This window comes from Charadrius vociferus, unplaced genomic scaffold, assembly GCF_000708025.1.
Source record: "Charadrius vociferus isolate BGI_N301 unplaced genomic scaffold, ASM70802v2 scaffold259, whole genome shotgun sequence".
NCBI classification, from domain to species: domain Eukaryota; kingdom Metazoa; phylum Chordata; class Aves; order Charadriiformes; family Charadriidae; genus Charadrius; species Charadrius vociferus.
Window position 1 is genome coordinate 4,601,165 of NW_009661368.1, and position 14,949 is coordinate 4,616,113.

General features: G+C 56.8%; 2 protein-coding genes across 3 annotated transcripts; both read right to left on the reverse strand.

Annotated features, from left to right (window-relative positions):
* Nucleotides 1–3,405: 3,405 nt before the first annotated feature.
* On the reverse strand, nucleotides 3,406–5,918 carry REM1 (RAS (RAD and GEM)-like GTP-binding 1). Of its 2 annotated transcripts, none has more exons than XM_009893402.1 (4): nucleotides 5,592–5,918; nucleotides 5,288–5,370; nucleotides 3,871–4,075; nucleotides 3,406–3,683 (listed from the first exon to the last, which is right to left on the reverse strand). In XM_009893402.1, the coding sequence occupies exons 1-4, from the start codon at nucleotides 5,905–5,907 to the stop codon at nucleotides 3,406–3,408; spliced, it is 882 nt and encodes a 293-aa protein (XP_009891704.1). In that variant the 5' UTR covers nucleotides 5,908–5,918. The 2 variants fall into 2 exon arrangements, with proteins under 2 accessions (XP_009891704.1, XP_009891705.1); XM_009893403.1 differs by having other exon boundaries at nucleotides 3,871–4,069; nucleotides 5,592–5,907.
* A 1,188-nt stretch (nucleotides 5,919–7,106) lies between these two features.
* Nucleotides 7,107–13,713, reverse strand: LOC104293993 (chromosome unknown open reading frame, human C20orf96). The gene is made up of 8 exons (XM_009893547.1): nucleotides 13,579–13,713; nucleotides 12,810–12,968; nucleotides 12,235–12,334; nucleotides 11,646–11,803; nucleotides 11,417–11,518; nucleotides 10,434–10,517; nucleotides 10,020–10,138; nucleotides 7,107–7,167 (listed from the first exon to the last, which is right to left on the reverse strand). The coding sequence occupies exons 1-8, from the start codon at nucleotides 13,711–13,713 to the stop codon at nucleotides 7,107–7,109; spliced, it is 918 nt and encodes a 305-aa protein (XP_009891849.1).
* Nucleotides 13,714–14,949: the final 1,236 nt, after the last annotated feature.

The following is a 14,949-nucleotide window of genomic DNA, read 5'->3' on the forward strand; positions in this document are numbered from 1 at the left end:
AGGGAGCGGGTGAGAGCCCCGGGGAGATCCCTGCGGGCAGTGGGGGGGCCCGGCTCCCCGCGGCCCCTGGCCACGAGTGGGAACGTGGCAGCTTCAGCCACCATCACCCTAAGCGAGTCGGGGCGGGGGCTCCCGGGCCTCTCCTCCATCCAGCCCTGGGCTTTCCTGCCCTTTGCTGTTTCCCGAGGACCCCTCCTGTGCTCCCAGCCCACCCATGGCCACACTCGGCAAACACCCCCTCTGTAAAAATGTCTCATAAGCGGCCGCAAACTCTCGCTGCCGCTGGATGGGGGCCAGGGCTCTGCTGGAAAATTGGCTGAAACGTGTGTTTTCCTCACAAATATTCCCTCCCCTCCCGAGCCACTGGCAGCCTGGCTGTGCCACTGAGCTGCCTCCTCCTGCGCGTCCCCCTCGCCCACGCCAGGGCAAGAGTCTGCTCAGAGGCAAAGGCACCAGCAGAGACTAAAGACTGAGCAAAGTTCAGTGGTGCTGCCCCTGGTTTAGATCTGAGCCACAGGCAGGGGAAGGGAGCGCAGCGGGGATTAAAAAGCAAGTTTTCTTTTTTTTTTAATGTTTTCCTCTTTCTTTTTTTTTTTTTTTAAAAAAAAGGAATCTATTTCAGGACCAGGGGTGATTCATAGTTTCACGTTTCAGGCGTAGGGCAGATGGAAAGGCCTCCCGGGAGCCCCTCTCTGTGGGGCTGGCCTCCTGCCTGGGACGCTGTCCTCTCCCTGCCACCAATTCTCCCACAAAGGAGAAGGACGGACACCAAGGGCAGCAGCAGGCTGGGGACACCACACAAGCAGCATGCTCGCACATCCCCTGCTGCTTCCCACCCTGCTGCCTGCCATGGCATGGCCCAGCATGGCACAGCTACCGACCCCCTTACTGACCCCCCTCACCCAGCCCCAAAGACGCCTTTGGGTGCCCACCTTCTTCCTACACCCCAGCTTGGCTTGGGAACCCTTGATGAAGGGGGATGCTTCTCTTTCCTGCCTCTCCCCTGCTGCTCTGCACCAAACCTGGGTTAACCAGGGCAGGAGCATTGTCCCGAGCTCAAGAGAGCCCAAAGCGAAGGCTGACAGGGGGGTGAGCTGCTCCTTACATTTCAGTGGGTTGTTAAACCAGAACCCAAAACAGCCCCTGGCTGCTGCTGTCCTGTGGAGACCAAAGCCCGCCCTGCCTGTGGCAGAGCAGTGGCTGCCCTCCTCCCCTCTGCTTTACTTAGCTGTTCTCCATGAGAAAATGAACCCCCACACATCAGGGTGGCTGCTCTGGCCCTGCGGGTTGCAGGCACCGTCCCCTTGGGGCTGGTGGCAGGTGGAGGGACTTGGGGCTCATGGGAGATGGGCGACGGGGCTGGAGGAGGAGGGGGCAGTGGTAGGACCACCATCCATCTCCGCATGCCCTGGGGTCCAGCCATGCCACTCACCAGTGTTGCCCTGGGGCTGGGAGCTGGCTCAGCACTGGCACTCAGGACTCTCCTTCCTCCCTCCCTTCGTTTCCCAGCACCTCGTCGTGGCCCCCCTTGGCCTCTCCTCCCACCCTCCAGCGCGGCTGCATTTTTCTGGGTTTGAGCTCATTCTTTCCACTCCCCTCTGCTGGCTGCCAACTTTCCATCCTGTCGTCCCCCCCCCGCCTCCTGCCACGGGGAAATGCTGGCTGCAGCTGCGGGAGGGACCGACAGCAGCAAGGAGCCCCTGTCCTCAGTGTGCAGCCCCTGTCCCTGGTGTGGCTGATGCTGTGTGAACTGCAGCATCGCATCCGGCAGCATCAGGAACTGGGGTGTGGGGAGATCCAGGGCAGGGCCCCGGCAGAGCAGCTGGAGCCAGATCAGTATCAAGGAGAGCACAGCAATGCCACAGTCACCAATGGTTTGGGGAGGCACTGAGGAGCATGGAGAAAAGCCTGAGCAGGCTTCCCCTCTCCTGGAGACAGAACCCATAGGGAGAAGTCCTCGCTGGGATTTGCACCTGTGGAGAGACTGTTCTCCCACAGGGATGCGGTGCTGCCCCATCCCAGTGTTCCCTTTGCTCTGGTGACCCCATCTCCAGCTGCATCACACTGGCCACGGCCAGCGGCTCCCCACGCTTGAGCTGCAGAGCCAGTGGAAACTCCTGACCTGACCCAGGGAGGGAGGGCACCGCTGATCCTCCCTGGCGCCGGGCCCAGGGCCGTTAAGCAGGCTACCCTGCGGTGTCCCGGCTGCTTGCTGGCAGTGCAGCCTGAAAACAACCGGCAGAGCCCACGCGGCTCCAGCATCGCCTCCCCGGGTGCTCAGGGTCACTCGCTGCTTGCTGCAGCCAAGCACGTCCCTTCCCAGCTGTGCCATGCTGCAGCCAGTGCCGTGCTGCTTGGCTCCTGCCTCCCTGCCCCTTCCTGGGCACTGGGAGCCACTGAGGACTCAGCTCCCTGCCCAGGCTGCAGCTTCCATGGTGCTTGGGGGCTTTAGACTGGCACCTCAACAGAGCTCAGCCCTTCTTAGAGGCTTTTCTGGAGCCGGACGGGACACAGGAGATGCAGGGGGGGCAGGGGCTTCTGCCATCTCAGGGAATGATGCCACAACCAGTGGGTGAGGAACATGGACTTCTGTCAAGAGTGGACAAAGGCTCTTCCTGCCTTGAGATGTTTTGTCTGGTGGTGCTTGGAGCAGGAGGCAGGTCCCTTGCCCCAGCTGTGAGCAATGAACTGGGCTTGAATCTGGCCAGGCAGCCCCAGTGCACAGCTCCCCACGGCAGGGACCCAGCAGAGACCAGCACCTCCCTGATGTGATTTATTCTGCAGATTGAGGGTTTTCCCCATTGCACCAGTAAAGGAAAACATCATTCCGAGGAGCGCTGGTGCCAGGGAGACGTGGCATAAAGCCCTGGCATGGAGAGGCCCGGGGTGCCAGGTGATGCTGTCTGTGCTCCCCAAGCCCCTTTCACCAGTCAGCTCCAGGAACATCCTTGAGGTGGACGCTGCTATGGTGCCCTCACCATGGCAGTCTCTGCCACCCTGCAAAGGACAGGAACCACGAGCGGGACCAGCCACACTCTCAGCAGCCTCTGGAGCTGCTCCAGCCCTGCAAGCAGCCCTGCACCAGGGCACAGCCACCCCTCACCTCTGGCTCCCCAGGAGCATCTGTAATCCAGGATCCCACCACCCCAAGCACAGGTGCCCATCCCACCCTCTGCTCCATGGGTGCAGCCCACAGGACCCGGCCCCACTTGTCCCCTCTCCTGGAGGGGGAGCGGCCGGATCCAGAGCACCCAGAGCAGCCCTCAGCACCCGTTCAAACAGCTCCACATCCTCAGCATCGCTCTGGCCCCATCTGGGGCTCTCCTTGCATCCTTGGAGCCGCCGGCCACACTACTGGCAGAGAGGAGAGTCCCCAGCCTGCGTGGGATGGGAAGGCAGTGGTTCTCAGAGCACGGACAGATCATGGCAGGACTTGGAACGGACTTTGAGGGCCACTTTGCAGGTGTTCCTGGCCACCAGCCTGTCGAGGAAGCGCCGGGCTCTCTTGGTGAGGCTCTCCTTGCGCTTCTGGCTGGGATTGGGGTGCATGCGAGCCTCTTTGCCCCCACGGCGCAGGCGGATCTGCCGCACCACTCCCTCGAAGAGCTCGGCCACGTTGTGCTGCAGAGCCGCCGACGTCTCAATGAACTTACAGTCAAACACCACGGCGCAGGCACGGCCCTCTGCAAGGGAAGGGCAGGGAGGAGGCATGGCCCTGCTGGCACCCCACGCGCCAGGGGACAGGCACTGCCACATGCGGGCCAGCAGCTGCACGTCCAGGGCCAAGGGGATTGTTGCAGGGAATGCAGTTGGGCAGGGAAGCCGGGCGCAGGGCCCCCCACCAGCCAGACCCACACCGCCACCGCTCACCTTCAACGGAGACCTCGCGGCACCGCACCAGGTCAGTTTTGTTCCCCACCAGGATGATGGGGATGTCCTCGGCCTGCCGCACGCGGCGCAGCTGGATGCGCAGCTCCGAGGCACTCTCAAAGCTGCCCCGGTCAGTGACGGAGTAGACGATGACATAGGCGTTCCCCACCTTCAGGCACTGGCTGCGGTGCCTGCTGTCCTCACCCTGCCACACAGAGAATGAGATGTTACTGCTCTGCAGGGGCTGCTGGCAACCCTGACCACTGCCGGGGGACAGCAGAGCACCCCAACACCGATGGGACCCGTCAGCATACCCCACCAGCCCCTGTATCATGGGGAACAGACATGTGGCTCCATTAATAAAATGCAGATTAAAAGCTCCTGATTTTGGGGGGTATTTGAGAGTTTCCTCCTCTATCAGCAATAAATTGGGGCTGTGGGCTCAGCTCAGCTCAGGGGGCTGAGGCTGCACCTCCCAGAGCCACCCTCAGCCACGCAACGCCAATGGTGTGGATGCAGTGCCCTGCGTGAAGCCAGCAGTGGTCCCTGCTGGGCAGGGTGGGATTAAGCAATAGTGGAAATAAAGGGCTGTTGTTGGGGCGTTATGGCGCTGAGGCACCTCCTGAGAGCACAGCCACACGTGCAAAATGCAGCCCCAGCCCAGGTGGGTGCTGTGCCTGCATTCATGGCCTGGGCACCGGTTCCATCCTTGCTCCCAGGGACAAGTTGCTGCCTGGTGGCACCCACAGGAACACCAAACCCTGGCATGGAGGTAGGCAAAGGGGTGTTCTGATGGAGGCAGTGACAGCAGTGCTGTCATTTCTTCCCAGGAGATGCCTCCGTGCACTGGACAGAAGGAATGCCCCATGCCAGGCTCTCAGGGCCAACACTCTGCCTGTTAAAGCATGTGCCCTGGCTGGCGGCACCGTCTCACGTGAATTTGCCCAGTTGGCTGCTTCAGCCCCATTCCCAAACTATTTCCATGCATTTCAAAGTGGGCTGGCACCACGCTCCTTCCCCAAAGCCCCTTCTTCCCCCACAGCCCACCTTCCCACCCACCCCTCTTGCGAGGGGCACTCTGTGCCCACACCACCACTCCCATGCTCATGGTGCTTCACCAGGAGAGCCCACACTGGCAAGAACATGGTGGGCAGCCTCTCACGAGGGTGAAAGGTGGGCAAAGATCCATCAGAGACGCAACCCCAGCCCCCGCCTTGCCCAGTGTGCATGTCCCACTCTGCATCGAGGGCAGCAGCGAGCCCTGGACATGGCTGGTAAAGCCCCAGGAAGCTTCATGGAGCTCAGAGGCCACAAAGCAATTGCTGTACCCATGCAATGTCCCCTGGGCACGTCCCAGCTCACTGGCCCTGCTTGCAACAAGGGCTCCCCGCAGCACCCAGCCCAGGCCCTGCCGTACCCGCTGCTCCGGCTCCCAGGTGTCCATCACCAGCAGCGTGGTCTCCTCACCATCCACAGACAGCGTGCGCTCGTACGCAGCCTCTGCAAGACACCGGGAGAGCCCAGTTGGCACGGCACTGCCTGGGCACTGAGACACAATCCCAGCACCGGGCTCCTCTCTGCCTCGCACACAAGTTTTTCCCATCACAGGGCCATGTACGCAGTTCGGACACACACTGCCTCCCCACCACCACCTCTGGGCCCCGCAGTGGACGATCCTACTGCAGAGGGGCCCCAAGCACCCCCCCCAGCCAGGCACCCACCTCCGTGCTGCTCCAGCAGGTCCCGCTCCTGGACGCCAGCGAAGAGGTTGGCCAGGCTGGTCTTGCCCACACCGGGGTCACCCAGCAGCACCACGCGGTACAGGGGATCCCAGGAGCTGGAGGAGCCTGAGGACTCAGAGGACCACCTTCCCCGGGGTGCTGCTGCCCTGCCACCCGGTTCGGACGTGGAGTGACCGAGCTGGGGGTGGCAGGGCTCGGCCTGGGACGTGGCACCCGGTACCCCCGGCCGCGGGAGAGGGGTGCTGGCCCTCCTCCGCAGCGGGCTCTTGCTCCCACGCTGCGTGTTCAGGGTCATCTGCGGCACCGAGGGCAGTGGGGCTGGGAAAAGCCGCCCCGAGGGGTCCCGGCTCCCTGCAGCCCCCTGCCGCGCCACTCCCGCTCTCGCTGCCGGTGCCCGTTCGAGTTGGCGGTAACTCGGCCACAACTTTCCCCGGGACAGACTCGCCGCCGCCCGGCCCGGGCTTTAAACCCCGGGAGGCGGAGCCTCTCGCAGCGCCCAGTCCCTCCTCCGCCGGACACACCCCCGCCCGCACCGGTCCCGGTCCTGGCCCGGGCCACCCTGTCCGGTCCCCGAGGTCCCCGCGGGGCTCCCGGTGCCGAGAAACGGCGAGTTCCCCCGGGGCGTGTCCCCTCGGTCCCGGGGAGCAGCGCGGGGGGCAGCGGTCGCACCGGGAGGCTGCGGGATGCGCTGCCTCGGGCGGGGATTCCGCCACGCTCCTGGTCCTGCGTGGGGTAGGGTCCCTCCGGTCCCCCCAGTCCCCCGGCCCCGACCCGGCTCCATCTCGCGGTGGCGCGGGGCAGCGCACGGTTCCGCCGCTTCGCCAAGTAAGGAGCGAGCACAGCCCGGGCCGGTCCTGCCCGGTGCCTGGTGCCCAGTGCCCAGTGGGGCTGTGCTTTGCCGGGACCTCGCAGCCCTGCTCGGCAGACGCCACAGTGCCATGCCAAGAGCCGGTGATGGGAAGCGTGGCTGGAGGTACGGGCAAGAACAGGAGCTAGTTTTATTTGAACCCATCGGTTGGCCTGAAGCCATGCGGGTGCTGTGGCACCAAACCACCTGACTACCGGCCCTGCGTGGGCACTGGTCTTACCCGGCGCTGGGATACCAGTCCGGCCCACATTGGGATGTGCTGGCAGGGATTCGTGGCACCAGGGCTAGTCCCAGGACACCCCTCATGGTCAGAGCACATCGATGCAGAGGCCCCCTTCAGCTTCAACCCCTCCAGTGTTACAGCGATGGCGTGAAGAGGATGGGTCAGGATGCAAGTGCAGGAGGGCTGGTGATGCGTCCCCGGGAGCTGTGGTTGCAGGGCTCACCCTGTGCTCCTTCCAAGGGACTGCAGCCTCGTGGCTGTGAGCACAGCACAGCCCACACGGACCAGGAATGACGGTAACACCTTTACTGCACCATATAACCACATCAGTCAGTCCCCAAGGCAGCTGAACAGGGCCGCACCGTGCACTCCCTCAGGCCTGTGAGCGGAGCCTGGCTGAGCGTCAGACGAGCGGCATCTCCTCAGCAGGGATGCTGAGGACCACCTCAGTATCTGGCATGCACCTGAGAAAGAAATGAGAATTAGGAGGGGCAAAGCAAAGAGTGGGAATATGCCGCTGTGCTTCAGCTGGTTTGGTGCGAGGAGGAGGAGAAACTCCTGCACGGCCAGGGCTGGAGGTGGGTGACTGCTTTTTGCAGCCCACCCAAAGCTCAGAGGTGTCCTATCCCCTGCACGGCAGCCCTGTCATCAGAAGGCACGGGGCGAGTGGAGGGAGGACTTTCTAGTGTCTGCTGTGCCACCTTCTCTGTGTCCCTGAGGCCCGGGACTGGTGTTCAGTGGGGAGGGCCCAGACACTTGCTTTGGGACTCAGGACAAAGCAAGCAGCTGGAGGAGCAGCAGGAAAAATCCTGTAAAACCAGATGAGGGTTGTGTCCACAGCCCCTGTTCAGCATGAACCAGAGCCCAGCCCGACCTCTAGCTCACCCCAGCACTATTTTGCTTTTCGGCTCACCCTTCATGGTCTACCCCGGTCACTAACCACTCTGCCTATGAAAGAAATCGGCTCCAAGCCTTAGCCCTGCTCCACGGCCCTGTCTTAGATCATGCTTGTGACTGAGCCCTCTGCAAGGCAGGCTCGGTGCTCGCTGGCCTTCCCAGAGAGGCAGAACCAGATGTAGCCCCTGGGGCTCTGAGAGGGAGAAGGAATGAAATTAGCCACCCCTCACTGTCAATCCTGTAAGACAAACAAAAGCGGAGAAAGCCCGCCAGAGCAGCCAGGTACATCTGCTTTCTCGCAGAGAGAGGACAAGCACAGTGAGCTGGGCTTGCTCAGAGCTGCGCTCATCCATCTCCGTCTCAGACCAGCACAAACTGTGCATCCAGAGTGACCGCAGCACAGGGCTTGAAGCTGCTGGTGAAATCCTCCCGGGGCTCCCTGAAGCAAGAGGATTTTTAAAGAGGGGAAACTGGTGGGAATGGATACGCAGGGGGTTACAGCTCCTCCGGGCTCCACATGCAGAGATCCAAGGAAGGCCCGCAAGAGTCCTGTGCTCCTACACACCCTTACGCTTCCAGGCTGAGCACAGCTCATGTTTGATTCTGCTCTTTCAGGAAGCAAATCCAGTGCCCGGAACCAAAGGGTTAATCAGAAAAAACGAAGAGCTGGTGAAGTCGTGTGAAAAGTTGCAGGGAGGTCAGTGGGAAAGGGCTGAGGGATGGCGGAGAGGGCTCTGGCACAGGCTCCCGCCTGTCAGGGCGGGTAAGCACCAAATGCCTGACTTGTGATGTTACAGAAACTTTCCACTTGGGCCTTCCTGCTATTTTTAACTCTTCTCCCAGCCACCCTCAGTAACCCCAGCCCCACCAGCTGTCGAGGCTAATTAATTCCCTTTTTTTATCATTTTTTTATCAGAAAAAAATTAAGTTGCACTAATCCATCACACAGCCTCTCTCATCTCCCCCCCGCCATCTCCTGACATATTCCAGGCTTTCCTCCCGCTTCGGCTTACGCCTCTGCAGTGCTGCAGCCATACCTGCTAAAACCCAGGCCCTAGAGTGGGAGATGAAGCCCCTCTTGTCATCCACACCACCATCAGTTTGCTGGGTGAGCATTCGCCCATCCCAAGGGATGATATCTTCATGCAAAATAACCCCTGTGTGCATGTGAGGTGTGGAGGAGCTGCGGGGCTGGCCCGCACCTGCAGTGGCAGTACCCGCTGGAAAGGAATGACTTCATTAATAGATGTCTCTGTGCCAAGAACAACTTGTATAGGCAGTTGATGTAAATAAATGCGTATATGCACGCTGTTCTGTACGCAACTTACGGGTTTCGGGCTACAGCATACTTGAGATTTAAACACATCTGACCCATTTTTTCTCAGGTTTGTACCCCTGGTCAGCAGACAGCACAGAAAACTAAGGCACCTCAGCAGCTCTAAATCATTTGTGATTTTTGTGATTTTTCCTGCCCTGGGCAGGACCCCGCTGCCACAGGACAAAGGGCAGCGTTACACCTTCAGTCTGCTGTGGATATGGTGGAAAATAGCTTGTCACAGCTGGCTGTTGGTGTACTTCAGCCCACAGACTTGGCCCATCTGGGTCTGTCCCTGGAAAGGAGAGCCCAGTCTTCCTGTGATCAAGCTGGCAGGGCTTTCTCCCCATCAACGCTAAGTGAGGATTCACCTTATGCTTTGTAATTCTTATATCCAGTATTGGCACAGTGCACACCGGTAAGCAGGAGCGGGGATTACCCACAACCTTCACTTGGGAAGTAATTAGCTACCAGAGAACAGGGGCAGGGAAATGGCAGTGAGAAAGATAACAAATTTTTGCTTTTTTGCTACCAGCCAATGCCGCTGACATATATTTTTTTTCATGTTAAGGAAATGGCAGCCCATCTTTGTTCCCACAGAGCGCTGGTGCCATTCACACAACCAGCAAGGCGGCTCTAGATGGGCAAGACTTGCCTCGACAGGGATGCTCCTCGTGAGCCTGCCCCCTTCTCTCAGTTTTGTTTCCCAACCACAAAGTGAAAACAAGAATAAACTAAGAGTCAGTGTAGGCACAAGGGCCTTGAAAAGCTCCGCTGGTCCTGACTATCCCCGGCTGCAGCCACTAATAATCTCCACTTGCAGGCTGCACAGAGGGAAGCCCAGGAAAGAGATGTGATGTGACCAAGGATTAGTATTAGAGTTGTGGCTAGTTCCTAGCTGCTCTTAGGCAAGACCACAAGATCCTGCAGCCATCTTCCCAAGCAGAACCCAGCATAACTGTGGGTTAATACCCCAGGCTGGGCGTAGGTTTAATAGTGACATCTATGGAAACAATGGGGTAAGGTTATTAGCACTCAGTGCCAAAGACTCTGCAGCCCAAGGCCACAGAGAAAGGGCTGTGCATGCCCACTGACCAGCCTTACTTCGGTCTGTGGAGAAGAACGTCAGCAAAGATCAGTTCTCTTGGGTCTCTTGCACTCTGGCGGAGTGTCTGGATGCTTCTCTTCAGCTCACCAATCTCTTCCTCCAGGTCCTTAATAATCTGAATGAATGACATTTCTAAGAGTTCTTGACTTTGCAGTAGAAGCAGGAATTAAAGTTTTAGGGATTTTGTAAACAGCAGAGCTAGAAAACATCCCTTCTGCAAGTAGGCCCCTAACAGGCTTCCCAAAATACCTGCTGGACTGCTTGGCCTTAGGATGTCCTAACAGCCCCCTGACTCCTGTGGAAATGGAAGGACACGTACCCCACTAAGGCAGACAAAATCCTCACGAAGGGCAAGGGCTGAGGGTGGCTGGCTCTGCTGCACTGCACTGATTCTTCCCCGGCTTGCTCACCTCCCTTTGCCTCAGTATTCCACGTCGCAAAATGTGATTGTTTATGACCATCTGCTTCAGGCCATCTTGGTGCAGCAACTTCTCCTGTGTGGGTGAAGAGAAGAAAACCAGCTGCAGAAACTCCCCGGTAATCACCAGCAGGAAATCCTGCCGCTGCCGGGTGCCAATGCTGGCCATGTCGTCCGGCATCACTCTTCAAGAAAATTATTTCTGCTCGAACAGGGTTTGAGTTCCAGCTCTAGAAAGAGACTGTTGTTGAGATCACATTGTACTGATGATGGAACAAGACTGAGGAACTCAAGAGATCCAGTTCAGTTTCCCAGGGAAAGCTTATTAATATTGCTTGGGTAACTTATATCCCCTGTGCTTACAAATTCACCTGTAAAAGGGTATAGCAGTTCTGCATCAGAGCAAGCTGTAAATGGAGTCAGTAATTAATATTTTCTTAGTGGTCTTCAAGCTACTAACCCAAGAAAAGTGCCAAGAACATCATGTGAGCAGGAACTGTGCAACAGGAGTTCCTCCTATTTTGGGAAGAATAACAGCAGTCTCTGCTCTATCGTGCTGCATATAGTTTAATTTCCTCATGAATTTATTACAAATATATGTGCGCTGCCACAGCGGTGTCACAGCCAATTAGCAAAGCAGCTACCTAAATAATGTAATAAAACAGGGACCGTAAAAGCAGGGTGAATGTTGGGTCACAGTGCATTCACCTCCACACAGCAAACTCTCAAGAGTGAGTCTGAGAATATTTCAACACATCAGACTACAGCAGCAACTCAGAAGTGCTTCTCATGTACCCTCCCAGCCTGACAAACAGCTCTACTATGGCATCAGGAGGGGAGCAGCGATGTTGTTACTCTTTGGCTGCTGGCCGCACCGTGCTATTGCTAATGGGCCATGTGTGGAAGCCCCTGCCTTGTATACTAGCTCCCTGAAACTGATTCCCCTTGCTGGGACATCACATGAACTCCACAAACCTCCACAACTTTCTGTAATAGCGCCTCTTGTTCTGCCTGTGCCTTCTTTTCCAGTTCCTCCAAGATGGCCTTCCCCGTTTCTTCTGTCTTGTCTATCTCCTCCTGAGAATGGCAGGAAGCAGTGCACAAAACCAACAGAACCGTGAGGCAAGATAACCATTGCATTCTTTTCTCCCCTGCCCTCTCCTTCCTCCCTGGCAATGCTGCAGGGAAGGAGAGGTCTCAGTACCTGCTGTTGCTCCTTCAGGTTCTGGATGCTGCGCTGCAGAAGGAGTATCTGGACAGCTTGTTCTGGGTACTGCCCATCAATGTAGGTCCGCAGGACGCTGAGCTCGTCCTGGAGAACATGTACCTTTGATGTCACTTCATCCAGCTGCTGCTGCAGCTCTGATTGAAAGTCAAAACAGAAAATCTCAACCCAGAGGTTCCAGAGCTTCAATTCTTCACTAAGCTAAGGATTCTGTCCTGCATTTGCCTGAGCCCTTCTCTCTACAGAGATTACACACCCCATTGGGAGTGGAAACAGCTACCTTGAGTCAGACCACCTTGACCAGATCCTGCCCCAACGAGATGGTGCAAGCAGCTGCCAAGGAGCCGATTCTCCCCCCGCCAAGCACAGCCTGCTGGGTGTCACAGGGCTTTCTCCCTCCTGACAGGCTGACAGGAAGATCATCCCCACAGAGCAAATGGGATTCATTTTCAGAAATGGAATTGTTTGACATTTATAAGATCAACACAGTGTCTTTAACCTAATAAGATGAAAAGCAAAGGTAACACGATTGTATAGACTGCATTTCATAGTAATGTGAGCAACTCACTTCCCAGATTCTTTTCCATTGTTTTTTCCATTTCCTGGAGCTCTGCCCTTGCTGTGTCCAGCTGGTTTTGATTGAAGGTCTGCACCATTGCCTTCATCCTCTGCAAAGGGAGAAATCCAGTCACTGCTCATTCCACAGAGCTCTGCAACATCCCCCTACACCACCCCTGTTATTTCTCTCATGTGCTGTTGCTTGCATTAGCAGCACAGAGGAATCTGTCACTGTGGCTGGTGCCAGCTCGTGCACAGGAGCTGCTCTGGGGAGCAGAGCGGTGCTTCAGGAGCCAGCTGGAGCCAAGGACATTACGAAGGGATGTATTTAGGTTGTTACAGGGGTGACTACTGTTGCTTGGGACAGTTACAGTCAGTGGGCTCTCGCAGCTTTAAAACACAGGCACAAAGCAAGAGCATCTCACAGGATCTTTGAGCATCAGGGAGCTCCCCCCAGGACTGGGGATGCTCCAGTCACACTCAGGACAGGGCTGGGCAGCACCTGACGTTTCTCCAGTACTAACAAGTAATGGGAAGTTCTGCATTCTGCTTAATTGGGTCTGTTTGCCAACCCTAAAGCCTCACCTGAAATACTTCATATTGCTGCAGCAAGACCCTTGCTTGCTTGGCAGTGCTGTCATCAGTGTGCTGGATGTCCTTAATCAGTTGGCAGTTGGTCTCTGCCAGATGGGCACTGCACTGCTTCAGCTCCTCGATGGCATTTTTCTTCAGATTGGCCAGATTCTAAAGGAATTTGTGGATTAAAGTGTTGGGGATTCCATCAGTCCCACCTGCCCCAAATTTCTTACCATCATCTGCCATCCCTGGGACATCCCTGTCTTGTGGTAACAGCACCAACAAGGCCCTGGCCACCCTGGCATCAAACAACAAACCTCAGCCTCAGTCCTGAGGCAATCTAACATCCCCCATACAGCATCCTCCTGCTCCTACGTTCCCTGCTATCAGCTGCAGGATCGCTGTCTCTTTTATAACCATCTTTCATCTACTAAAAAGCCGTGGTGATGTCCTTCACCTCAACCTTCTCTTTGCTAGACTGAGAAAATCTGATACCGACAGTCTTTTCTAACAGGTCACATTTCCAAAATCTCATCCCTCCTACTGCTACAGTCTGGACTCTCTCTTGGTTTCTCTTAATTTTTCTTGATAGACAATATCAAGGTTAGATTTCACCAGCATTAAGCAGAGCAGCATAATTACCTCCAGTGTATTAATAAATAAACACATGCCATTTTGCTAGAGTGAGTCAGGCTGCTAGAATTTCCTCCATAAAGGCAGCCAAGGTAACTGTATGGATTTGCTGCCTACAACCTAGCACTGGATTTGTGGCACATACCGTGATAATTTTGATCTCTTCCATGGTTTTAGCTAATTCAGCCTTCTTGAGTGCTAATTTCCTCTGAGTAAAACTTCTGTATTTCTCTTGGGATGATGATGTCTCCGAAGGCAAGGGTGATTTTTTACTCAGCATAAATGCAACTGGTGAAACAAAAAAGAGGCCTGTGCTTATTTCACAGTCCAGTTTCAATGCCTTACATCTACTCTCTCCTGTCATATGTGGCCGAGGGAAATATAAAGAAATAAAAAGAGAGACTGAATTCAAATCTTCTGCAGCACCAGCAAAAGTGGCTCACAGTCACAGCCCAGGAGCTGAGCCTACAAAGCGCTTGCTGGTCTTTTCTACTTCTCCCTCTTTATTCTCAGCATTTCCCCTTGGGTAATTTTCTTTTTGTGGCTTTTGCTGAACGTCTCCCAGCAGAAAGCACTGGGTTAATGCAAAAGCAGCACCAGTGGTCAGGGAAGCAGTGCAGTGTATAAGAGGCTCTTTCCCAACCTGGTTTGGTCTTCTCCCCTTTCTTCTTCTTGTCCTCATTGGTCAGTGGTGGCAAAGTCACCCTGCGGGGTGGAGATTTCCTCTCCTCTGTCTTCTGCCATTTGCTGTAATCCTAAACTCAACGCGACAGTAGCAGAGAAAAAATCGGGAGTCAGAGGAGATTTGTGAGCAGAGACACCTCTGACATGACCCAGAGTTCCGACTCCCCTCTGCAACTCCTCTGGGGCTGTCCAGGTGTCCCTTTGTGCCCTTTACCAGCAGCAAGTCTCAGGTCTCTTTGAGAGACACTGCCTTTACAACCACAGTACTGTAAGTGCCATAAATCCCACTGGAACGTGAGACTTAACTATTCTCTTTAACTCCTCCATGATACTCGGAACCAGGCCCTGTGCATCCACCTCCGCGCAGGCTCTGGAAGGTAAAAGCGTAATCCCAGAGAGGAGGCTGAGCGCTGTAGCTCTGCCCATCCCCATGGACAAGCCTCTGCAGGTCCAAAGTCAGAGCTGAGAGGCAGCGACACCCCCAGGGCTGTGGTGCCCTTAGTGAAGCCCACCTTCACCTACCTCCCCTCCCCACGGGGAGCCCCCTACCCATCCTCCCTGCCCCATAGGGAGCCCCCCATCCCAATCCATGCCCCACGGCGAGTCCTCCTGCCTGTCCTCTATGGGGACGATGGACAACCCCCATCTGCTCCTGTCTCCCATTGGGAGCTCCCCTGCCCCACGGGGATCCTCCATACCAATGGGCCCACGCCATCCTCCTGCCCCCCCGGGGATCCCCCATGTTCCCCTGCCATCCTCCTGCCTCCCGGGGACCCTCCGTACCCCCCGTCCCCGTCTCCCGGCCCTCGGCCGGTCTCCATAGCGACAGCAA

Bases quoted from the DNA above. Each gene is read 5' to 3' on its own strand.
- REM1 (XM_009893402.1), bottom strand. From the start codon at position 5,907: ATGACCCTGAACACGCAGCGTGGGAGCAAGAGCCCGCTGCGGAGGAGG. The intron at 5,371-5,591 runs GTGGGTGCCTGG...GGTGTCTTGCAG, and splicing joins CCTGCTGGAGCAGCACGGAG to AGGCTGCGTACGAGCGCACG. The intron at 3,684-3,870 runs GTGAGCGGTGGC...CTTCCCTTGCAG, and splicing joins CCGCGAGGTCTCCGTTGAAG to AGGGCCGTGCCTGCGCCGTG.
- LOC104293993 (XM_009893547.1), bottom strand. From the start codon at position 13,713: ATGCTGAGTAAAAAATCACCCTTGCCTTCGGAGACATCATCATCCCAA. The intron at 10,518-11,416 runs GTTTGTGGAGTT...TCACCCACACAG, and splicing joins TATTACAGAAAGTTGTGGAG to GAGAAGTTGCTGCACCAAGA. The intron at 10,139-10,433 runs GTGAGCAAGCCG...TCATTCATTCAG, and splicing joins GAATACTGAGGCAAAGGGAG to ATTATTAAGGACCTGGAGGA.